Source organism: Schistocerca cancellata, chromosome 2 (genome assembly GCF_023864275.1).
Source record: "Schistocerca cancellata isolate TAMUIC-IGC-003103 chromosome 2, iqSchCanc2.1, whole genome shotgun sequence".
Taxonomy (NCBI): domain Eukaryota; kingdom Metazoa; phylum Arthropoda; class Insecta; order Orthoptera; family Acrididae; genus Schistocerca; species Schistocerca cancellata.
Window position 1 is genome coordinate 448,226,426 of NC_064627.1, and position 26,933 is coordinate 448,253,358.

General features: G+C 44.9%; 1 protein-coding gene across 1 annotated transcript in view; it reads left to right on the top strand.

Moving 5' to 3' along the window:
* LOC126154917 (odorant receptor 43a-like) overlaps positions 1-26,933 on the top strand; it is a 137,517-nt gene that overhangs the window by 39,031 nt on the left and 71,553 nt on the right. The window contains exons 4-5 of the mRNA XM_049916195.1: positions 4,037-4,846; positions 10,682-10,781. Of these exons, the coding sequence (XP_049772152.1) occupies positions 4,037-4,846; positions 10,682-10,781 (910 nt within the window). The remainder of the gene's footprint in view (positions 1-4,036; positions 4,847-10,681; positions 10,782-26,933) is intronic.

Consider the following 26,933-nt stretch of genomic DNA (forward strand, 5'->3'; position numbering starts at 1 on the left):
CATCTTTTTGTTGAGGAAATAGAGTTTCTAGCGCTGTATGATAAATCCGTATCGTTTTGTTTGTTTTTACTACAACATCCCTCTGTTCCACGTTACAAATCAACAGTTGTCGAATAAAACCTGATTTAAACACTGACAATTTCAATTTTACTATAGATACTATATTTTTTGAAGTAACTGATAGGAGGGTAACTATGTAGAACAAAAATGTTCCTTAGGTTGCCGGGTCCTATATATATCCTCATTCAGTTTCTAGATGGTTCACCATTTCCAATTTTTAGGGAAGTCTAGCAAGACACTGATCGCATATGTAAAGAAACAGATCGGTATGAGGTAACACCCAATAGGTATGCAGTGCACTTAATGTACAAGCAACGCGGGTACAACTGTAACTGATCAAAGCTAGCAAGAAAACTACCATAGTGTACACTCACTTATGATAGCCTAACGTTGTCTACGTTAGTTTTACAACTGTAATTTACAGACAAGGACAGAGGTATGGAGTCCAGTCTGTGTTCGACGTTATCATGCAATAATCATTCACAGATGGCAGGTGGCAGCAATAGCAGTGGAGGATATTTGATATGTTTTTGTGTTCTGGTTTTTTTCTGTTTCATCTTTTTGTTGAGGAAATAGCGTTTCTAGCGCTGTATGATAAATCCGTATCGTTTTGTTTGTTTTTACTACAACATCCCTCTGTTCCACGTTACAAATCAAAGTGTTGGAGGATGCAGAAAGCAGTGCAATGGTTACAGAAATGCGGAAACAGAGGGATTTATCTTATGTCCAAAAGGATATGGTCATTGGCTTTCGGGTCATGGGTGGAAGCATTTTCGAAACGGCTAAGTTTATAAACTGTTCGCATGCCACTGCTATTAAAGTATACAGTGCACAGCAAAATGGCGCTTATCCAAAGCCGACGCTGAAGCAACTTTGGTGCATCACAAGCCGGAGATGACAGGCACGAATGATGGCTGCGAAGATGTGTATGGGAGATTAGACGTGCAGCTGTTGAGCAAGTGACTGCCCAGATGAACCGAGGGGATAACAACGGCGTCTCCTCGACGATTGTTGAATGAACATCGCTGCTATAGCAGCTGCCTCATTCAGACATCCGTGGTCACCGCCGTTCATAGTTGACGAACGCTGAAATTTGCACGCCGATACGGCAACTGGACGTCGACTGAGAGGCGACAGGTGACGGCAAGAAAGGAAGAATGAATTGATTGTTGGTGATAATAATGATCATCCTCCTTTACCTCCTCTGCATTACTGCGGATGACGTGTCACTGAGCACATTTGTTCTGTGCATGCAGTACACGTGAGATGGGTAGTTGTTTCCACTGCACTGTGTGGAATACGAAGGTTCTGTTATAGTTCACTAACTTGCTGTCTTCAAGTTGATGGCCGGCCGCGGTGGCCGAGCGGTTCTAGGCGCTTCAATCCGGAACCGCGCGACTGCTACGGTCGCAGGTTCGAATCATGCCTCGGGCATGGATGTGTGTGATGTCCTTAGGTTAGATAGGTTTGAGTAGTTCTAAGTTCTAGGGGACTGATGACCTCAGATGTTAAGTCCCATAGTACTCAGAGCCATCTGAACCATTTTTCAAGTTGATGTCCCCAGCGCAGAAAACAGCACGTAGGTCGTAGGTTCTGTATCTTGAGGCTGAAACTGACTTTTAGCGAGGTTCTGTTCTGAAATAATGTATTACTTCTTTGGGATGCCATTCGCGTATTTTAATATAGCCACACGAGAAGACTACATGAGCTTAATACAACACCTTCTGATACAGTAAAGTACATGATCAAACACAATGTTTACGAAAATGTATCTTTACACTAATTGTGGCACGTGTCTGTGTGTGCCTCATGACTACCGGAGTGAATCTTTTAATAGTGAATACTGGCAAACACATCCTGCGATAGACAACATCTTATCGACTGCCTAATCAAGAGTGACGAACAGCTCGAAACACTTCGCGCACCATACCCGAAAAGGCGTGACCCGAATGCTTCCGAAGCACTTCGTCTGCAATTTCGTCAGTCTTTTGTTTTTGATTTAAATTGTTTTTAATAATTCTAAAATGACTGATTGATAGTCAGCTGTTGAGAGATATTTATATCAAAAAGTGAAGTCATTCCAATGAGTAGTTTAACTAATAATAATAACTATACTTTAACATTTTGGCGCCCTTGCTCCTAACACAGCAGCCAATCACAGAGCAGTAGCATTATGCTGGCGGTCTTTCTCACGGGAATGGTACCGAATCTAACATCTGTCACAGGTACCTCACACCACATTTCGTCATCTACAGGATGCGTCAAAAAAATGTATACACACTTTGAAGCGTCATAGAAAATTTATTTCCCGTTCTACAATGTTAAAATTCTGGAAATGGAAAGCTTAAAGTCCAATTGGAAAAAATAAATGTACTTTGCAAATGTGATTAATGTTCAAACTGGTGGCCTTCAGCATCAATACATTTCTGAGTACGAGTCACCACTGATTCCGTACATCGTACCAAAGTGTCGAATGAGATTTCTGTGCACACCACCTGAATCTCATTCCAAAGTGTGTCCAGGTTACGTGGTTTACGTTTGTATACTTCATCTTTTACGTGCCCCATAAGAAGAAATCCAGCGGCGTGAAGTCTGGAGAGCGCGCAGGAAACTCGATTGGTCCCCTGCGTCCTATCCACTGGCCTGGCACATTGTGATCCATGTATGCTCGTTTGTCCCTATGATAGTGTGACGGGGCGCCATCTTGTTGGAAATAAAACTCATCATTACCGTATAATGCACGAATGGCAGGGAATATGGAATCAGCAAGCATTGTTAGGTACGTTTCTCCAGTAACAGTACTTTCAAAGTGGAAAGGCCCAATGAGTCCCCTTGCAGACAAACCACACCACACATTTACACCAGGCAAATTCACAGCCTTTTCAACTGTAATCTGAGGATTATCTTCAGCCCAGTACACACAATTGTGCCTATTGACAGTTCCATTGAGTTTCAGTTGGGCTTCATCCGACCAAATTATGCTACTCATAAATCCCGGTTCACGTCTCACCATCTCCTGAACCCATTCACAAAATTCAAACCTTCGATCTGGATCGTCGTCACTTAGCTGTTGCACCAGCCTTGGAATGTACGCACCAAACTTGCCTTTCTTCAGAATGAGTAGCACACTACTACCACTTACATTATTCTCATGTGCCACTCGCCTCGAAGATTTTTGAGGCGAACGTTGAAACAGTTCCAGGACTGCAGTTGTGGAATCATTACTTGTAGCTGTACGAGGTCGCCCTGATCGAACTTTATGCACATCACACACTGTTCCATGAATTTAGAATTTGTCTCGTAGACGTGTAATTGTTAACCTCGAAGGTGGTTCTGTACCACACTGACTTCTCCACTGCCTTCGAACCGCAGCTACATTCTCAAACTTTCAGTACCACTTAATTATCTGCTTCCGCACTTCAAAGCTCATACACATGTCCGCCATGTTGCGGTTACTTCCTTGCCACTGCTGCCACCTGTTGAAGAAACATAACATTACTTTCTCACAGATATTTAACCTGGTAGAACCGGAAATAAATTGTCTATGACAGTTCAAAGTGTATATATATTTTTTGACGCACCCTATATATACTTCTTGCATCTCCACTGCTCTGGGAACAGCTTCTTGGAGCCTAATATGATGGCTGACTAAACCAGAAATATTACAAGGTGTCCCGTTCAGATAAATTTCGTTTAACGGTAGTGTGTACATCACGAAACGTCTGAAAGCAAACACTCCGGTCACTTATCTTACGGAAGGACTCACCGTATGAGCACCGACAAAGCGCCCACATTCGCATACACTTACCCCCTCACAGTGCACCCACAACTAGTCAGAACACTGTTATGATCACCACTGAGACTTGCAACGTATTGAGAACACTGCACAGGTGCCGTTCGCTATGAAAGTGCAGGCTCGGCTAGCACCTGCACGGACTTCTCGCGGTGTTGCCATACTTTTGTCCAACCCCTGCAGGTGTGGAGAGGAGCGCGTGGTGACGTGGCGCGGCGCAGCCGGCTCGGTGCTGAAGCACAACGTGCGCTTCCTGTGCCTGCTGGGCGTGTGGCCGGCGTGCCGCGGCAGCGCCTACCACGCCTTCGGCGCGCTCGTGGTGGCGCTGTGCGGCACGCACATGGCCTTCGTGGTGCTGGGCGTCGGCCAGGGCTCGGAGGACCTGCAGGAGACGACGCTGGCGCTGACCAACGCGTTCGCCGTGAGCGGCGGCGCCGCCAAGGTGGCGCTGCTGCTGCGCGGCCGGCGCCGCTTCTACGCGCTCGTGCGCCGCCTCGACCGGCTGGTGGCCGCGCAGGCCGACCACCGCCGCGCCGACGCCCGCCGGCAGGCCGCGTTCGAAACGTTCCACAAGAAGGCGGTGCGCCTCACGTTCCTCCTGCACACCTACCTCTTCCTGCTGTCCTTCGTCTGGTTCCCGATGCCGCTGATCGCCCAGCGCGGCGAGCGGAGGCTGCCGTTCGTGCAGCTGTCGTGGCTCGACACGAGCCAGCTCGCCGTCTACGCGGCCACCTACACCCTGCAGTGCGCCGGCACCTTCCTGCTCGCCTTCGCCACGGTCAGCGTCGACTGTTTCTTCGTCGCCATCATGGTCCACGTCTCCGTACAACTGAGAATTCTATCGTCCCGCATAAACGCTTTGGGACTTCGCACTAACCTCGCCGGGTCGGCGAGGAACTTCGAAAGAGACGTGAGTGGGGAGGCGTCGGATATTCAGAAAGACATGTACACAGAGCTTCGCTTGTGTATTCAGTATCACCAAGATATCTTAAGGTATGTTAGCAAGTAATTTTTTTATTTATTTCTTTACTCGTTGCTATTTACGTGTAACAAGCACCTAGGAGGGAAGACAGGTATGAACTTTCACACTATGAAATTATACAGGGTATTACAAAAAGATACTGCCAAACTTTCAGGAAACATTCCTCACACACAAATAAAAAAAAGATGTTATGTGGACATGTGTCCGGAAACGCTTTATTTCCATGTTAGAGCTCATTTCCTCGATTCACCGCCATGATATCATACGGGATACCTGTGTTGCTAGAACATGTGCCTTTACAAGTACGACACAACATGTGGTTCATGCACGATGGAGCTCCTGCACATTTCAGTCGAAGTGTTCGTACGCTTCTCAACAACAGATTCGGTGACCGATGGATTGATAGAGGCGGACCAATTCCATGGCCTCCACGCTCTCCTGACCTCAACCCTCTTGACTTTCATTTATGGGGGCATTTGAAAGCTCTTGTCTACGCAACCCCGGTACCAAATGTAGAGACTCTTCGTGCTCGTATTGTGGACGGCTGTGATACAATACGCCATTCTCCAGGGCTGCATCAGCGATACCATGCGACGGAGGGTGGATGCATGTATCCTCGCTAACGGAGGACATTTTGAACATTTTCTGTAACAAAGTGTTTGAAGTCACGCTGGTACATTCTGTTTCTGTGTGTTTCCATTCCACGATTAATGTGATTTGAAGAGAAGTAATAAAATGAGCTCTAACATGGAAAGTAAGCGTTTCCGGACACATGCCCACATAACATATTTTCTTTCTTTGTGTGTGAGGAATGTTTCCTGAAAGTTTGGCCGTACCTTTTTGTAACACCCTGTATATTTATTACCTAGTAGAATTTAAGTAGTTAGCCATTTGCTTCAATCAATTCGATGAACTTCTGCTGTTTTTGCTTCCCAACATGAATGTTACTTAATGAAATAAAATTAATCTACACTACTGGCCATTAAAATTGCTACACCACGAAGATGACGTGCTACAGACGCGAACTTAACCGACAGGAAGAAGATGCTGTGAAGATTTGTTGTAAGACATTGTGGAATATTTCCGCTTCAGCCTCTATAGTTTCATGACGTTCCGATAGGTATAGTCTTCAAAATAATGTCTGTGACGGAGGAGGAGCAGATTAGTGTTTAACACCCCATTGTCAACGAGGTCGTTAGAGACGGAGCACAATCTCGGAACAGGGAAGCATGGGGCAGGAAATCGGCTGTGCCCTTACACAGAGCCTATTCCAGCATCTGTCTGAAGCGATTTAGGGAAATCACGGAAAACCTAAATCAGGATGGCCAGACGCGGGTTTGAACCAGCGTCCTCCCGACTGCGAATTCAGTGAGCTAACCACTCCAACACCTCGCTCGGTGTCTGTGACTGAGGTGTTTTCCAACAAGAGAGGAGCCACCGACTTTCTTTTCGAGGAAAACCAGAGCACCGCAGGTATTCGTAGATTCTTGCACAACGTCTACGGAGATCTGGCAGTGAAGAAACACACGGTGAATCGTTGGGGCAGGCGTCTGTCATCATCGCAAGAAGGTCGCACAAATCTGTCTGTTCTCCTGCGTCCCGACCGTCCACACACAGCTGACTCCTGCAGCGATGGAACGTGTGGACACTCTCATTCGAGCTGATCGACGGATCACAGTCCTGGGTTCCTTGCCGCCTAAGAGAGGACCATAAACACCTACGAAGGACCGTGTGGAACTGCTCGCGCGTTACGATACTGTTTGTGAAAATTTTTTGTCAAAGACCGTCACGGGCGATGAAACATGGGTTCATCACTTCGAACCGGAAACAAAACAGCAATCCATGGAGTACCCCACCACATCTCTCCCAAACAAAAGGTTCAAAGCAGCACCCTAAGCCAGTAAAATCATGGCGACGGTCTTCTGGGACTCAGAAGAGGTTATTCTGTTTAATGTGTGCCATCATGGCGCAATGATCAGGAAATTGAAGAAACGGCTTCAGCGTGTTCGTCACCACAAAAATGCAAATGAACGTGCCCTTCTCCATGACGACGTAGGCCTCACACAAATCTGTGAACCGGAGAGCAGTTCACAAAACTTCATTGGACTCAATTCACGCTACAGCCCGGATCTGGCACCTTCCGACTTCCATCTGTTGGGCCCAATGAAGGATGCACTTCGTGGCAAGCAGTGAGTGGATGATGGGGAGGTTATTGGCGCAACGAGAGGTTGGCTTTGACGTCGACCAGTGGAATGGTACCACATGGGCCCTCCCAGTGAGGTGGTATAAGGCCATCACAGTGAATGGAGATTATGTTGAAAAATGCTGTTTTGTAGGAGAATGAGTGGAGAAATTATTTGGTGTATTGGAATCCTGAACAAAACCAAACTACTTTCGGGGAAGAAAATGCGTTGCATTACTTTTATTGAACGCCCCTCGTGCTAATGCATGTCTAAGGCCGATGATGTAATACCATTTCTCTAGCGCTAATAATACAGTACAGTGATCCGATATTTTTGTTTTTGTTTTGATTAAGCCTACATGTTTTCCGTGGCAAATGTTGCTAAAGACAATTATGACCTAGTCTGTCTAAACTAAATTCACATTTAGTGTTATCCACATCTGCATCCGTGTCAGTAGCTTCATCAGTTTGAGTACGTGCGTCTTTCATTCGTGCTTTTCCGTTTCGTTGTCTATATGACCAAGATAGCCTATAAACGATGTAAAGTAAAGGTTGTACTATAAAGGTCGCAAGTTTTGAAATGCCCATCATTTGTGTCCTAATAAGTTGGCAGTACTCTATGTTGCACGATTTCAATCTGTTTTCTTTCTGGTTAATAATGGGGCACTTCACGACAGATCAGCGAGATGTCATAGTGAAAATGTATTACAAATGTAATGAATATTGTGCACAATGTGTTCGCAAACTCCGCAGAATGCTTGGTCAATCTAATGCATCGTATAAGGTGACTGTGATTGATTCTTAAATGTGATAAAACGGATTTTGTTGTGGTCATCAACCCTCGAGACGTCTTCGTGTTACACGTTCTGTTTAAAACATCAGTAGAGGCTCACTGGGCATAGGGCAAGAATAAACTCGGGCAATGCTTTAGTTTTGCTGACGTCAACATCAGCACTATGTCTTACCACCAAGGTCATTCCAGGAATCCTACTATGCTGAGGCAACAGTGCGTGTTATATTCTGCTGACATCAGCATCAGCACTTCCTTATCTTCAGTGCCATTCATTTCCATGCTGGGCCAACAGTGTTTGTCATATAATGCTGACATCAGAATGAGCACTTTCTTATCTCCAAGATCATTCAGGGAATACGCCACCGCGCACACGGCTCCCACGCCCACGCTCAGCATCCAACTACATGCAGTGCAGTAGGGAAACTGTGAGCTGGTGATGTCACGAGAGTAATTTAACATGTAACGTTGACATAATCGCCAAGTACAGTAAAGTATCAGAATTGCATAAATGCCGAAAATTTTGTCAACTATGTTTGCATTACTGACTTCTAAAAATTCGTTTAAGGACTGGCTCACCAATCATTTCGGTAAATTCCCTTCAAAGCTATACATAATTCGCTATGGAATACTGGAATGAGTAAAGAACATTTTCTTATAAAATATAAATAATGAATTAGGAATACATACTTGCTGAACATGAGTTTTACCTTAAATACATCCCACTACCGAGAACTAAAGTCAAGTCCTGTACCATATGCCGGGTTCCTTACTGTCACCAGCAGACAGCTGTGCTGTAGAAAACGAGCCTACTTCGAACTTTGCACCACTGCACTGTAGAAAATGTGCACTGTTTCTTTGTTGTATCATGAGTTCCTTACTGTCGCCAACAAATGACTGCTGAATGAAGATAATTGTTCCTGTTATGTACAGAGCTTGGTTTAAGACGCAAAAAAGTCATAAATTAATTATTTTCCACATCCACTATGCTTCTAAAATGCCACAATTTTCTTTCCAATCAATCTCCACATCAGTGATGCTTGTCAGGTGTCACACTATTTTAAAGTGTCTGTAAAATTACGTCTGAAATGTAAATAAAATACAAGCGTTAAAATGTAGATTTCCACGAATACACAGTCGGCAAATTAATGCCCAAAATTCTAAAATATATATTCCAAAGCTAGATTTCCATGCTTAAAACAGTTGACATTTTAGAAGGTAGGCCTAAGGAATATATGTGGTAAAACTAGCCTGACCAGGCTTATAACGGCAGAAAACGACGTGTTAGCTTAAATACTATCGCAAGCTGGCAAGCACTCAAGCAAATTAACAGTCTGAATGTAATTAATTAGGCCTACTCTTGATATGTCACAGCACACCCTCAAATTAAATATTTCAGCATTTGTATTGTTACCAGACACCATTTTAAGAGGGACAAACATAATGCATCATATTATTCACTGGAAAAAAATAATCAATGATAATCATTGCCGATTATTGCTATTATTACAGATGACACAGGCCTACTGGAAGCTTTGAGACATTCCGTTTCGGAAATCGTTAGTGATTTTAATGTTTCGAGACCCACAATGTCAAGTGCTTGCCGAGAATACATCAGTTCAGGCATTACCTCTCACCACGGACAACGCAGTGACTGACGGCCTTCACTTAACGACCGAGAGCAGCGGAATCCGCGTAGAGTTGTCAGTGCTAATGGACGAGCAAAACGCCATGAAATTCTCACAGAAATCAGTATGAGACGTACGACGAACGTATCCGTTACGACAGTGCGGCGAAATTTGGCGTTAATGGACTATGGCAGCAGATAACCGACGCGAGCGCCTTTGCTAACAGCACGATATCGCCTGCAACGCCTCCTCTGGGCTCGTGACCCCAGAGCCTAGACGACTGGAAAGCCGTGGCCTAGCATATGAGTCCCGATTTCAGTTGGTAAGAGTTGGCGGTAGGGTTCGAGTGTAGCGCAGACCCCACGAAGCCGTGGATCCAAGTTGTCGACAAGGCACTGTGCAAGCCGGTGGTGGCTGCATAATGATGTGAACTGTGTTTAGATGGAATGGGCTGGTTTCTTTGGTCAAATTCAACCCAACATGGTTATGTTCGGCTACTTGTAGACCATCTGCAGCCATCCATGAACTTCATATTCTCAAACAACGATGGAATTTTTATGGATGACAATGTCCCATCTCACTAGGCTACAGTGTTCGTGATTGGTTTGACGAACATTCTGGACAATTCGAGCGAGTGATTTGGCCACCCAGATCACCCAACATCGAACAATTATGGGGCACAATCGAGAAGTCAGTTAATGCATTAAATCCTCCACCGGTAACACTTTCACAATAATTATGGACGGCAACAGAGTCAACATGGCTGAATAATTCTGGCGGGGACTTCCAACGACCTTTTAGGTCCATGTCACATCAGATCGCTGCAGTATTGCGGGCAAAGGGAGGTCCTAAACCATAGTGGGATGTATCCCGTGATTTTGTCACCTCAGTGTCCAGGTTGGTTGGTTGTTTTGGGGGAAGAGACCAAACAGCGAGGTCATCGGTCTCATCGGATTAGGGAAGGATGGGGAAGGAAGTCGGCCGTGCCCTTTTAAAGGAACCATCCCGGCATTTGCCTGGAGCGATTTAGGGAAATCATGGAAAACCTAAATCAGGATGGCCGGACGTGGGATTGAACCGTCGTCCTCCCGAATGCGAGTCCAGTGTGCTAACCACTGCGCCACCTCGCTCGGTCAGTGTCCAGTATACTGGAAGTTGCACGGTTAGGTAAATCTACCAGCATTGAAACACATACGCGTGTTGGATGTCTAAACTGTGCAGTAAAGTATTCGGTGATTATGTGCAGGTTCGTGCGGTACCTGGACAGCGTGATGAGTCCGCTGGCCATGACACAGTTCATCTCCGGCGTGCTGCTGGCCTGCGTCGCTCTGTTCCAGGCCACACTTGTAAGTGCTTTACCGTAACTACTCAGCTAACACTGTCGTACTTACTAAGCAGATATGTTCCACACTTCACCGTTTTACAGTATTTAACAGCATGGATTCGCCAACAAAGAAGCGATTTTTCAACATTCTCCTCGTTTTGCGATACCAATGAGAACTGTACATTTTTCATTGCAGTGCTTTTATTCTTGCTGTTAACACTCCTTCCCTGTAAGGCTGTCTGTGCTGAATATACAGGGTGAGTCACTAACTATTGCCACCTAGAGTAACTCCGAAAGTGTGATGTAGCGGAAAAGTTTGTGGGACAAATGTTACATGGGACAATGGGGACCATAATATGACGCTGGTTTTTGTTGCTAGGTGGGGTCGCGACAGAGACATGAAGGTCAACTTTTTTTTTTTTTTTTTTTGGGGGGGGGGGGGGGGGTACTATAGTTTGGTACTTATTTTCTGATAGCAGCTATCGAAAAGCCAATGATGTGTAACAGTAAGGTCATTGAAGGTCAACGAAGGTCACAAAGGTGGCATGAACGTCCATTTACAGGAGGTGTTCGAAGTGATGACCATTGGTATCGATCCAGTGCTGCAATCTTCTCATCATTGATTGAGTGGTATTCCTTATCACTTCGGCACTGATCGAAGCACATGCTCTAACAATTCGCCCTCTCGTATATCGTGCAAATAGTAAATAATCGCCGAATGCGGCGTATCCATCTAACGTGCCATTGACATGTAAACACCATTCGACTGTTTCACAACACAACACTAATAGGATCCGTAAGACCGGTATGTATTCCTTCGAAGAAGTCGATATGCTTCTCATTTACGGAGAATGCCAACGAAATTCAGTGAGAGCTAGAGACATACGCTGAAAGATATGCTCAACGTACTCACCCTACACGTCGTACTTTTAAATATGTGTATGATAAATTGAGAACAATTGGATCTTTAACGCATCGGAAACATATCCGGCAAAGGAAAGTTACTAACAAGGAAACGGAAATTGGTACTCTTGCCACTGTGGTTCGAGATCCTTGTGCTAGTTCGCGTAAAATCGCAAGGGAATCTGGCATGAGCCAGAGTTGTGTTGTTCGTGTTCTGCATCGCCATGAATATCATCCTTACCATATCAGTCTCCACCGAGAATTACCTGGCACGGATTGTATGCGTCGCATTAAATTCTGCCGATGGGCTCAACTTCAGATTCAGAGGGATGACACATTTATTAATTTGATTTTATTTACTAACGAGGCTACATTCATGAATCATAGAAATGTTAATTTGCGTAACATGCATTATTGGGCAACTGAAAATCCATGTTGACTGAGGAAAGCTGCACACCAAAACCAGTGGTCGGTGAAAGTATGGTGTGGTGTTATGGAGGACACAATTATAGACCCCAATTTCATTGAAGGAAATCATAATTGTAGGATGTAGACCACATTCCTGCAAGAAACATTAGGTCTGTTATTGGAAGAAATACCTTTAGGAACAAGTAACAGGATGTAGTATCATCACGATGGGTGTCCGGCACATTTTTCGCTGATAGAAATGAGTTGCAGAGACAATTCCCAAATCGTTGGATTGGACGCGGAGGAGATGTGTTGTGGCCAGCTCGTTCGCCAGACTTGACGTCTCTGCATTTTTTTCTTGTGAGGATTCGTAAAAGACATTGTTTATAAAGACGTTCCAACTACACCTGAAGATATGCAAGAGAGAATTGTCAGAGCTTGTGTTTCGATAGGTGCCGATGTGATAAGGAATACCACTCAATCCATGATAAGAATATTGCAGCACTGCACTGATACCAATGGTCATCACTTCGAACACTTTCTGTAAATGGACATTCATGCCACCTTTGTTGACCTTCAAAGACTTAACTGTTACACATCATTCGATTCGTCGCGATAGCCGCTATCAGAAAATAAGTACCAAACTACAGCATTCCATTTTAAAAAACAAAGTTGATCTTCATATCTCTGAAGCGACCCCACTTAGCAACAAAAAACCAACGTCATATTATGGCCCCCGTTGTCCCATGCAACGTTTGTCCCACAAACTTTTCAGCTCCTATCGTACTTTCGGAGTTATTCTTGGTGGCAACAGTTAGTGACTCACCCTGCATATTACTGGTGGCGGCACGCCGCGTAGGCCATAAAAGTGATGGAGACACTTTCTTCAGCCACACTCTTACAAAGCCTGTCATCTCGTCCGTTTGTTTTTGGGTCGTTTGTGAAGACTAGCAGGAGCGTCTGCCGCCATCTTAGCTAGCAGCATGTTCTGACCTCCACCGCCATGGTGTTAGATGAACGTAGTGTAATCATGCTAGGACTCCGGTCACGTCGCTAGAGGATGCACACGGCTACCCGCGATCGCCAAAACTACGCTAGCACGCAATCTGCTCAGCGAGTCGACTGCACACAGCTTGCCGCTGCTATTCTGGTAAAGGCACGTTTACGCGGACAATAAAAATTGCATATTACCAACAATATATCCCGACAATGATGTCTGGCAACATTGCACGCTACAGGAATTTCAGCCACATGTTCGGCAACAAAAAATTTGGAAATTTGTGGTAAGGTTTTACGGGACTAAACTGCTGAAGTCATCGATCCCTAAGCTTATGCACTATTTAAGCTAACTTAAACTAACCTACGCTACCTGTTCGGCAACACTGCATGCCAGTGTGGCCAGACAGTGTTTACAGCATCACATTTCCGGGCCAGAAGTGTTTGCTTACACGGGCCACACCGTGACCGCCAAATGAACAGGAGCTAGCTAGTGGAAGGGGGTGCTGATCTTCTGCATAATATGCATTCCAAAAAGGAAAAAAAGTTGGCAAGGGAAATAGAAATCGAGCCAAAGCTATTGCGTTCCTTTTTAAGCGAAGTGCTTCCGAAGATATAGCTTTTTTCAGGATGCTGAACCACGATTTCAGTATATCGCTTAAAAGTAATGCGTCCGAGAAATGGTAAGATCAATACATGGCAGACTGTATACCAGTTGCTACCAGACTGGGGATCAACTTTTATTTTTTGACTATTGGTAATTCATACAGAAGTTATCTAACGGATATTTCTCATCGCTAAGCCTCTTACCACAACGCGTTTGCAATGCTTTGGTAATGAATTCGGTAAAGTAGTTTCCAATTACAGCCAAATATTAATGTTAATATTTTATTGTGGTTCACCAGTACATGGACAGAATCATGAATTTCATAAATGTAAATACAATTCTCCCTCCGTACTGCAAATCATCTACTACAGTGGTAGGAAGGAGAAGGTCTTTTTTTCAGATTGCAGACTTTGTATATACTGTGTCTCCTCTTGTGTTCCATAGCTCTGGTCTTAGGCGTACCAGGTGGTTATAATTAAAGTGCAGCTACTCAAAGAGGTCCAGCGTGGGCTGCAGTTATCGTATGGCAGAGAAACTTGGTACATATTATAATGTGATAATGCGAAACAGATTTACGCTGGAAAAAATTAGTTCCAATTTTAGCCACCAGGTATAAATCTGTGAGTGCAAGAAAGACGTACAGAAGTGTTTCCTATGTAATGGGCTACGAACGGGGCGAGGGCAGAACAGGTGAAACAAGTGACAAAGGCGTAAGATTGATTTTATTATAAACTTCCGCATACAGAATTTGTTCAGTACGAGCACCGGAGACATAGAGGCGAAACTGCATCCGTTAAACTGCCTGATCAATAATTACTCGCAGCAGTTCTGGTGGAATCTGAGCAACGTGTTCCTGTATACTGGCCTTCAGATCAGGTAGAGATCGAAAGAGTCCCCGGTAAACGCGTTCTTTTAGATACCCCCAGAGCCAACAGTCACATGAATTCACATCAGATGATGTTGCATCTGGAAAACCCCCGGATGTAAAACTGTGCGAGCTACATGAGGTGGCGCCCCATCTTGCATGAAAACAGTGTGGTTTCCACATAGCTGCGCTCTTCCAAAGCAAGAATCGCATGCTGTAGGAGGATGTCTCGATAGCTTTAAGCCGTCACGGTACACCTGGACAGGCTCTCTGGGTATATTTTCTTCGAAGAAGAACGGAGTGAGAATAAAGGTGCTTCTGAATGTTCACCACGCAGTCATATGCGGCGAATACAATGGCTCTTCGTGCACGACACGTGGTTTAACAGCACCCCAAATTCCGCAGTTCTGTGTATTCACTGCACCCACGGTACTCCACAGAATATTGCCTGGCCATATCCCATCAACTTCGATCTGTGCCATAAACAAAAGAGCAAATTCAAAAGTTTGCTGCGGATCGTGGGGTTTCAGCTGCAGATCTTGTACGTGTACCAGTGTAAAACAGACATCAATACTTTCCGTACTGTTGACCAAGGGATCGACAATTCTCATGACACTCCAGGGGGCATGCGCTGTGTGGTTAGCTACAGCAGCAGCAACCTCGTCAATAGCTTCCACCGGTATAGGGCGCCTTCCTCTTCCGGGTGTCACGCCAAGCTCACCAGTGTTTTCGAATTTCGTTATCATCTTCTTTCAGCCATTTCATGACATTGAGCCCCTCCTCGGACCTTTCAGTCGGCGATACTTTCTCAGTGCAGCTCTGTACTTGCTGCCAATCACAAAGAACAGTTTCACTAACAGCGCATAGTCTCTCTTCTCGATAGCCATACTGTTCATTTACGTTTCGGCTAGTCAAATGACAGCGTGGGTGTCATAACGTCATACAAACAGCGCAAATCTGTTCCGCATTTACGCATTAGAATATCTACCAAGTTTGACTGACATACGGTAATTACAGCCAACACTGAACCTCCACAGACGAAGGAAAATGATATTGCTTAACTGCTCAGATTACGCGCCGTGGGACTGCAGCGCCGTCGGCTTGAGGAAGAGGAAGCAAGTATGACTGAGAGGGAAGCAGTTACAGACAAGGACAGAGAGATATGACCGGGCGACACGAAATATTCTCCACACTTGGCAACACCTCGACAATGGGCATCTGTCTGCTACACCGTGCTCCTTGAGCAACACTGCCAGGCCATACAGCAAAGCAGTCACACTAAAGCAATGTTGACGGGAACGCTTTTGCGGAGAAACATTGTCACAAAACATGGCCCCTGAAAACGCACCTTAGAGTTGCCGCTCATTCCGCTCTTTGCATCCGAAACACATTCATTCTCACGGTCGACTAACGCCTCCCATTTTTTCTCAGATCAATTTCCCACTCTTTCTAACCAATTATAACTCTGTAGGGTCTGACGAAATTTTCCTTTATCTTCTATATTGTTCTTTTATGAATTCGTAATCCCATGGAGGACTAACGATTGCAACGGACAATCCAGGATTGTTGACTGATGTTTCCCACTCCGTACCGGCTGCCTCGCATTTCTTTTGTATGTATGCTTAACTCATAAATATAAAAATATGGTTTAATTTGTACAAAAGTTACCCTGTCCCTAACTCGGCAAATACTTTCCGGCTGAAACACCTGTCGTAGGTTCCGTGTTCCCATGCCACCAGTCAATGGGACAGTAGTTTCATTCAGATAAGCTATTATTTATCTGGAGACAGCGGAAGGCGGCTACAAGTAAGGCAGAAAGTCCGATAGTCACCATCAGTACTATTCTGACATTTCATTTTGCTATCTTTTCAATGTGATTCTACTGAGGCAAACGTGCCCACCCTTCATCAAAAACTCGCCTCTTGAGTGGTCGACTCAGTGACGAGTCACTCACAAATCAGTCAAGTTTATATACAGTGAAACAGCCACAACAACATACATCTACCCACACCAACACACACACACACACACACACACAGACACACACAGACACACACAGACACACACACACACACACACACACACACACACACACACACACACACATAAACACAGACACACAAGAAGCGAAAATAGCCAAAGAAATTAATAAATATGACGGCAGATGAATGTGGCTGGCTGATAATTAAAATAATGGACGAATCAGCTGTTCTGTAACATACTAAATCCACCAACCTAAAAGGTTTGAGCCCAGAGGGCACACAAAATTTTTAAATGCCTCGGCGCCAACGAAATTAAGAGCACTGGTCCACATTTATGTTTATTGCTGCCCCTTCTTCAAAATAGACAGTGCATTTTGTTACAACATAATGTCCTGAAATACGTACGCTATGTGCCGCACAATTTATTCCAATACATCGTGGCCCTGTGCCACAGCAATCTTCTGTTGTGATTAATATTAAAAGACTCTCCTAGGTTAAAAAAAATGGTTCAAATGGCTCTGAGCACTATGGGACCTAACATCTGAGGTCATCAGTCCCCTAGAACTACTGAGACCTAACTAACCTAAGGACATCACACACATCCATGCCCGAGGCAGGATTCGAACCTGCGACCGTAGCGGTCGCGCGGTTCCAGACTGAAACGCCTAGAACCGCTCGGCCACACTGGCCGGCTGTCCGAGGTTGCAGAACGCTCTTTATTGACTCGAAAATGACGCGGTTCACCAGGGTAGAGCATCATAACGTTATCTCGCACGATGTGGGTCATCAGTCCTAGCAGCGCAGAGCAAGGCCACACTTATGAACTGCATACATGGCCCCCCCATGAACCATGGACCTTGCCGTTGGTGGGGAGGCTTGCGTGCCTCAGCGATACAGATGGCCGTACCGTAGGTGCAACCACAACGGAGGGGTATCTGTTGAGAGGCCAGACAAACATGTGGTTCCTGAAGAGGGGCAGCAGCCTTTTCAGTAGTTGCAGGGGCAACAGTCTGGATGACTGACTGATCTGGCCTTGTAACATTAACCAAAACGGCCTTGCTGTGCTGGTACTGCGAACGGCTGAAAGCAAGGGGAAACTACAGCCGTAATTTTTCCCGAGGACATGCAGCTCTACTGTATGATTAAATGATGATGGCGTCCTCTTGGGTAAAATATTCCGGAGGTAAAATAGTCCCCCATTCGGATCTCCGGGCGGGGACTACTCAGGAGGACGTCGTTATCAGGAGAAAGAAAACTGGCGTTCTACGGATCGGAGCGTGGAATGTCAGATCCCTTAATCGGGCAGGTAGGTTAGAAAATTTAAAAAGGGAAATGGATAGGTTAAAGTTAGATATAGTGGGAATTAGTGAAGTTCGGTGGCAGGAGGAACAAGACTTTTGGTCAGGTGATTACAGGGTTATAAATACAAAATCATGTAGGGGTAATGCAGGAGTAGGTTTAATAATGAATAAAAAAATAGGAGTGCGGGTTAGCTACTACAAACAGCATAGTGAACGCATTATTGTGGCCAAGATAGACACAAAGCCCATGCCTACTACAGTAGTACAAGTTTATATGCCAACTACCTCTGCAGATGATGAAGAAATAGATGAAATGTATGACGAGATAAAAGAAATTATTCAGGTAGTGAAGGGAGACGAAAATTTAATAGTCATGGGTGACTGGAATTCGTCAGTAGGAAAAGGGAGAGAAGGAACATAGTAGGTGAATATGGATTGGGGGGAAGGAATGAAAGAGGAAGCCGCCTTGTAGAATTTTGCACAGAGCATAACTTAATCATAGCCAACACTTGGTTCAAGAATCATAAAAGAAGGTTGTATACCTGGAAGAATCCTGGAGATACTAAATGGTATCAGATAGATTATATAATGGTAAGACAGAGATTTAGGAACCAGGTTTTAAATTGTAAGACATTTCCTGGGGCACATGTGGATTCTGACCACAATCTATTGGATATGAACTGCAGATTGAAACTGAAGAAACTGCAAAAAGGTGGGAATTTAAAGAGATGGGGCCTGGATAAACTGAAAGAACCAGAGGTTGTAGAGAGTTTCAGGAAGAGCATAAGGGAACAATTGACAGGAATGGGGGAAAGAAATACAGTAGAAGAAGAATGGGTAGCTCTGAGGGATGAAGTAGTGAAGGCAGCAGAGGATCAAGTAGGTAAAAAGACGAGGGCTAATAGAAATCCTTGGGTAACAGAAGAAATATTGAATTTAATTGATGAAAGGAGAAAATATAAAAATGCAGTAAATGAAGCAGGCAAAAAGGAATACAAACGTCTCAAAAATGATATCGACAGGAAGTGCAAAATGGCTAAGCAGGGATGGCTAGAGGACAAATGTAAGGATGTAGAGGCTTGTCTCACTAGGGGTAAGATAGATACTGCCTACAGGAAAATTAAAGAGACCTTTGGAGAGAAGAGAACCACTTGCATGAATATCAAGAGCTCAGATGGAAACCCAGTTCTAAGCAAAGAAGGGAAGGCAGAAAGGTGGAAGGAGTATATAGAGGGTTTATACAAGGGCGATGTACTTGAGGACAATATTATGGAAATGGAAGAGGATGTAGATGAAGACGAAATGGGAGATAAGATACTGCGTGAAGAGTTTGACAGAGCACTGAAAGACCTGAGTCGAAACAAGGCCCCGGGAGTAGACAATATTCCATTTGAACTACTGATGGCCTCGGGAGAGCCAGTCATGACAAAACTCTACCATCTGGTGAGCACGATGTATGAGACAGGAGAAATACCCTCAGACTTCAAGAAGAATATAATAATTCCAATCCCATAGAAAGCAGGTGTTGACAGATGTGAAAATTACCGAACTATCAGTTTAATAAGTCACAGCTGCAAAATACTAACGCGAATTCTTTACAGACAAATGGAAAAACTGGTAGAAGTCGACCTCGGGGAAGATCAGTTTGGATTCCGTAGAAACACTGGAACACGTGAGGCAATACTGACCTTACGACTTATCTTAGAAGAAAGATTCTTAGAAAGGCAAACCTACGTTTCTAGCATTTGTGGACTTAGAGAAAGCTTTTGACAATGTTGACTGGAATACTCTCTTTCAAATTCTAAAGGTGGCAGGGGTAAAATACAGGGAGCGAAAGGCTATTTACAGTTTGTTCAGAAACCAGATAGCAGTTATAAGAGTCGAGGGGCATGAAAGGGAAGCAGTGGTTGGGAAAGGAGTAAGACAGGGTTGTAGCCTCTCCCCGATGTTATTCAATCTGTATATTGAGCAAGCAGTAAAGGAAACAAAAGAAAAATTCGGAGTAGGTATTAAAATTCATGGAGAAGAAGTAAAAACTTTGAGGTTCGCCGATGACATTGTAATTCTGTCAGAGACAGCAAAGGACTTGGAAGAGCAGTTGAACGGAATGGACAGTGTCTTGAAAGGAGGATATAAGATGAACATCAACAAAAGCAAAACGAGGATAATGGAATGTAGTCAAATTAAGTTGGGTGATGCTGAGGGAATTAGATTAGGAAATGAGACACTTAATGTAGTAAATGAGTTTTGCTATTTAGGGAGTAAAATAACCGATGATGGTCGAAGTAGAGAGGATATAAAATGTAGACTGGCAATGGCAAGGAAAGCGTTTCTCAAGAAGAGGAATTTGTTAACATCGAGTATAGATTTAAGTGTCAGGAAGTCATTTCTGAAAGTATTTGTATAGAGTGTAGCCATGTATGGAAGTGAAACATGGACGATAACTAGTTTGGACAAGAAGAGAATAGAAGCTTTCGAAATGTGGTGCTACAGAAGAATGCTGAAGATAAAGTGGGTAGATCACGTAACTAATGAGGAGGTATCGAATAGGATTGGGGAGACGAGAAGTTTGTGGGACAACTTGACTAGAAGAAGGGATCGGTTGGTAGGACATGTTCTGAGGCATCAAGGGATCACAAAGTTAGCATTGGAGGGCAGTGTGGAGGGTAAAAATCGTAGAGGGAGACCAAGAGATGAATACACTAAGCAGATTCAGAAGGATGTAGGTTGCAGTAGATACTGGGAGATGAAGAAGCTTGCACAGGATAGAGTAGCATGGAGAGCTGCATCAAACCAGTCTCAGGACTGAAGACCACAACAACAACAACATGGCCCCGGAACAAAATGCCGGTGATCGATCCGCGGAGGAGAACGCTTCTGCTGCAGCTTATTGTCCGACACTTTCAGCCACTCTTGCTCCCTGTGGCTCATGATACTGACTCAAAAGTGTCATAAAGCTTCGCAGGGGGTCAGCAGATTGCACTGTGTATCAGTGATAAGACGATACAGCTGTTGTGACTGTTTACTCGTTACCATAGATGCCTTAACGCCCAGCAGAATGCTGCATTTCCCCGTGTTTGCAGCAAGAAAAAAGAGGCGTGTATAATTGAACTTTTTTCTCTTTTAGATACATCTAAGTTGTCTGGAGAGCTCTCAGACAAACGGAACAGACGAGAGAATGCTGTCCCATATCGTTTCACAGGTGCTCCAATGCCTTCACTATTTCATATAAAGGTAGCTCTGCACTGGATACTGTGAATATTTCAGTCAGGCGAATCCTGATGACAAGCGGAGGGAAACTACAGAACAACCAAGAGGTTCCCCTGCTCGAACCAATGATTGTATTGCTGTCGTTGAAATACATCAAGTCATCTCCCACTCCTAGTGATACGATGAACCGTGTCCCTCCATGCACTAGCGGCTATTATTTTCGTCCTCATTTCTTCCAGAGACATTTGTGCTTTCGGTCGTGTCGTCTATCAATCTTTTCCTTGGTTTTCCACTACATCTTTAACCTTCTGTTCTTACGACCATAACAGCTTTTCCTATTCAGTCTTCTGCTCTCGTGACATGCCCAAAACACAATACTTTCATCTGCAGTATATCAACCTCCAATATATACACTGACGGCAAAAAATCACAACCCCAAAAAATAATTAATCGTAATGAAATTTCAAGAATACTGTTGTCTGGGTAAAATATTTAAGTGATTGACATTGCGAGATGTCAAATGCTGGTGCATTAATAACCGGTTTAACCACCGGAATGTTGAATTTAAGCATGAAAAGGTTCATGAATTGTGTGGTACAGCTACCGGACGTCAGTTAGTGGGATGGAGTTCCATTCCTGTTGCACTTGGTAGGTCAACACAGGGACGGTTAATGCTGTTTGTGTATGATAATGGAGTTGTCATCTCGTGGTGTCCCATATGTGCTCGACTGGAGACAGGTCTGGTGATCAAGCAGGTCAAGGCAACTTGTCGACAGTCTGTAGAGTATGTTGGGCTACAACAGCGGTATGTAGGTGAGCGTTATCCTGTTGGAAATCACCCCTCGAATGCCGTTCATGAATGGCAGCACAAATCGAATCACCAGATTGACGCACGATTTTTGAGTCAGGGTGTATGGGATAACCACGAGAGTGCACCTGCTGTTACGAAATCGCACCCCAGACCATTACTCCAGGTGTGTGTAGCATGCAGACAGGTTGGGTGCAGGTCCTTAACAGGCCTCCTCCTGGCCAACACACGGACACCAGTAACACCGAGGCAAAACCAATTTTCATCAGAAAACACAACAGACCTCCACCCTGCTCAATGGACTCTCGCTTGACACCAATGAAGTCGCAAATGGTGGTGGTCTGGAGTCAGTGGAATGCACGTTAAAGGGCGTCTGTTTCGGAGCTGTCTTTGAAGTAACAAATTGTTGTGCTACTATGGTGCCAACTACTGCACAAATATGCTGTTGCAGATGAAGTACGATGCACCAGAGCCATACGACGAACACGACGGTCTTCCATCTCGGTAGTGCAACGTGGCCGTCCTGAGTCCGGTCTTCATACGACCGTACATTCTCGTGACTACTGCTGCCAGCAAACATGCATGTACAGGGGCTACATTCCCGCCAAGTCTTCCTGCAATATCGCAGAAGGAACACTCAGTCTCTCATAGAACTATTGCACGACCTCGTCCAAACTCAGTGAGGTCTTAATAATGGCGTGTCTGTCGCCTTAAAGGCATCCCTTACTAACATCAACTCCCTACGTCCAATTTCGAAGGTAACGAATGCTCACAACCGTTACAGCGTGTGTTTAAAACAAACCTGATTTGCATTCTCATAGTGGCGCTACTAGCACCACTCATATGCGAATGACGCGAAATTTGAACAGACATCATCTTTCAGATGTAGAAAAACGCCTACCGACTTTGACTTATGTCGCATAACTACTTTATGGTGCTGCGATTTTTTTTTTTTTTTTTTTTGCGCCATTGTGCTTCAAGGACTGTTTTATATGTTACTTTCTCAGTCGATGAAATCCTCAGCCTCCTGCTTGCTACAAACCCACATTTCAAAAGAATCTAATTTTCTGCAATCCATCTTTTTTGTGCCCACAACTTACATTCGTACGAAACTATGGGGAAGATCAAAGTTTCAGTCGTTTTTATTTTGGACAGTAGTGTCAGTTTCCTTTCCTTCATCAACTAGCTTAATTTAATTGCAGAGGGTTCTCCTATTTATACTAGTCTTATTTCCTCAGTGCACGAGCTGCTTTTTGCTAGCGTAGATCCAAAAAATATTTATCGACTTTTTCAATAATATCTCTTTCTACCAACACATTAGTCTTTATTTCTGTTGTCAAGATTTTTGCTTTATTCAAATTTACCCTTAGGTCAAGTTTTCGCTTCCTATCCTTTGAATGACAGAAAGACTGAATGTGTCTGCATATTAGTTTTTCATAGTATCTGGTGGCAGGAAACTTCTTGTCTGTTACTGCGGCAGTTTGGCCAGCTCTTGTGTAGGCTTGGAATGGGGCAAAGAGGTTTCGTTTCTTCTGGTTGAAGTGCTATTGTGCTTAAGTTGACAGGGTGCAGAAAGAATTTTTCGTGACGACTTCTGCTACATGTGCGGATCCCAATTTGGTTTCGTAGCTCTACACTCGTTCCTGGGATTTTGAAAAGAGAGGTTGCTCATCGGAGTTCGTTTGCAGAAGTGAGTAAGGTAACGGAGTTGGTGTAACTTTCAGCATGGCTGAGGCATTAACCCATTTATATGAAAACTTTTCGGGTTTTTTATATGTTTTATTGGTATGGATTTCTGTAGTTAGGGCCACGTACTTGAAAAACGAAGCAGCCTCCAGCTCTTCGTTTTCAGTTCTTGTTCTACTCGTATACTGGTAGGGCTTAATTACATTGGCTTCACGTGCGTGTAGTGCCTTACATGCATTACCGATCTGATTTACTTTTCGTATTGTAATTTTCGTTCAATTCCACGGCTTGAGTTTTCCGTGTATGCATTAGGCCGGTGGAGCTATCCTTTTGCCGTGTTTGTCATGCGTATTGTAGTTCTTCTAGGTTTTTTTTTCTGTTTTCTGCGTGGTGTTAGTGTGAATGCGGAGTGCGTGTGTGATTCCTTGCCATTGAGTTATTCCTGTTTTATAAGACCCTAATGATTTATAAACCGATCTGGCAAGGCGTCTTACTATTCGTTGCACTTCTGTAATTATTTAAGACAGGCACCAGCAACCATTGTGTTCTTAATATAAATGTGCAGCGCTTTTCTAATTGTTTACGATAAAATAAATGTTCAGTACAAGTTATATGGAGTTTCACTATTACTGCTAGTAATTTATCTCACACATCTCAATCTTTGCTCCGTAGGATACATCCTATACTATTTTCCCTTATGCACATGTACAGAGATCTATTCATTTATTTGCTTATTAAAGAAAGTTTTATGTTTTTAAAGTAGTTAACTTAGGAACGGATTGGCTGTTTGATTAATGGTATGTTTAGGTTATGAGTCATCTACTTCGAACCATGCTATACCCAAAGAACTAAAATTTTGAGTGTGCGCTATTTTCTGATGAGAGGCCTACCCTCTGTTTATTGAATACCAATTTATTTACTGTTGACTAAGAAAAGTATGTGCTGCTGAAGATACTTTGAATCAACGCTAAGACTTATCCGGCAATTGCACCACTATATTATTTAAACTATCAATTTTAAATAAAATATTTGATATCATCTATTATTTTATTTTATTCTGAACTAAATTCACAAAGAATCCAGTTTAAATTTAGGCTTTAGCAACAGATACAAGGTGCTGCCCAACGTTGATAACACTCCTGAGGAAGCACGGGATGCCTCTCCTGTTGGGCCAGCTAGTCTTTGCAAGCTCCAACATTAGGGCCGGCCGCAGTGGCTGAACGGTTGTAGGCACTTCAGTCCGGAAACGCGCTGCTGCTACGGTCGCAGGTTCGAATCCTGCCTCGGGCATGGATGTGTGTGATGTCCTTAGGTTAGTTAGGTTTAAGTAGTTCTAAGTCTAGTGGACTGATGACCTCAAATGTTAGGTCCCGTAGTGCTTAGAGCCATTAGAACCGTCCAACATCAGGCGGGTAGTGGAGCGCCTTAGGGAAATGACATTCACGGTGGGAAAGAATACCAGCGTGCAATCAATATTTCTGTCGGGGATCACGTCAGAGACAAGGAGGTGGCTATGGAGTGCAATGCAACCGGCTGTAGATAGCGGCTCATGTTGGCACGAATGACGCCTGCCGCGTAGGTTCTGAGGCCATCCTCGGCTCCTTTCGGCGGATTGGTGAAGAGGGCATGGGAAGGTTACTGTTTGTAGCATCATACCGAGGGTCTATCGCGGTTCTCTGGTTTGAAGCAGGGTGTAAGATCTAAATCAGAGGCTCAGACGACCCTGCAATGGTATCGTATGCAACTTTCTCGATATCCGCTATCGGGCGGAGAATTGTAGAGTTCCCCTTAATATGTCAGACGTGCACGACACACATGAAGCTGCCACTAGGGACGCGGAGCACAAGTGGTGTAAATATGGAGGTTTTTTAGGTTAGAAAACCCCCTTCCAATTAGGATCAAAGACGAACTGCCTGCCAAAACCGAAGATACATCAGCCGCAAACTGTTGCATCTGCAACGCAGATTGTGTATCTGGGTACCGTTTGAATCTGTTTCGGCACGTAATGGAGTCACACTGTTTGATTGCAATATAGTGGTTTCGTTACTGAAACTACACTCCTGGAAATGGAAAAAAGTACACATTGACACCGGTGTATCAGACCCACCATACTTGCTCCGGACACTGTGAGAGGGCTGTACAAGCAATGATCACACGCACGGCACAGCGGACACACCAGGAACCGCGGTGTTGGCCGTCGAGTGGCGCTAGCTGCGCAGCATTTGTGCACTGCCGCCGTCAGTGTCAGCCAGTTTGCCGTGGCATACGGAGCTCCATCGCAGTCTTTAACACTGGTAGCATGCCGCGACAGCGTGGACGTGAACCGTATGTGCAGTTGACGGACTTTGAGCGAGGGCGTATAGTGGGCATGCGGGAGGCCGGGTGGACGTACCGCCGAATTGCTCAACACGTGGGGCGTGAGGTCTCCACAGTACATCGATGTTGTCGCCAGTGGTCGGCGGAAGGTGCACGTGCCCGTCGACCTGGGACTGGACCGCAGCGACGCACGGATGCACGCCAAGACCATAGGATCCTACGCAGTGCCGTAGGGGACCGCACCGCCACTTCCCAGCAAATTAGGGACACTGTTGCTCCTGGGGTATCGGCGAGGACCATTCGCAACCGTCTCCATGAAGCTGGGCTACGGTCCCGCACACCGTTAGGCCGTCTTCCGCTCACGCCCCAGCATCGTGCAGCCCGCCTCCAGTGGTGTCGCGACAGGCATGAATGGAGGGACGAATGGAGACGTGTCGTCTTCAGCGATGAGAGCCGCTTCTGCCTTGGTGCCAATGATGGTCGTATGCGTGTTTGGCGCCGTGCAGGTGAGCGCCACAATCAGGACTGCATACGACCGAGGCACACAGGGCCAACACCCGGCATCATGGTGTGGGGAGCGATCTCCTACACTGGCCGTACACCACTGGTGATCGTCGAGGGGACACTGAATAGTGCACGGTACATCCAAACCGTCATCGAACCCATCGTTCTACCATTCCTAGACCGGCAAGGGAACTTGCTGTTCCAACAGGACAATTCACGTCCGCATGTATCCCGTGCCACCCAACGTGCTCTAGAAGGTGTAAGTCAACTACCCTGGCCAGCAAGATCTCCGGATCTGTCCCCCATTGAGCATGTTTGGGACTGGATGAAGCGTCGTCTCACGCGGTCTGCACGTCCAGCACGAACGCTGGTCCAACTGAGGCGCCAGATGGAAATGGCATGGCAAACCGTTCCACAGGACTACATCCAGCATCTCTACGATCGTCTCCATGGGAGAATAGCAGCCTGCATTGCTGCGAAAGGTGGATATACACTGTACTAGTGCCGACATTGTGCATGCTCTGTTGCCTGTGTCTATGTGCCTGTGGTTCTGTCAGTGTGATCATGTGATGTATCTGACCCCAGGAA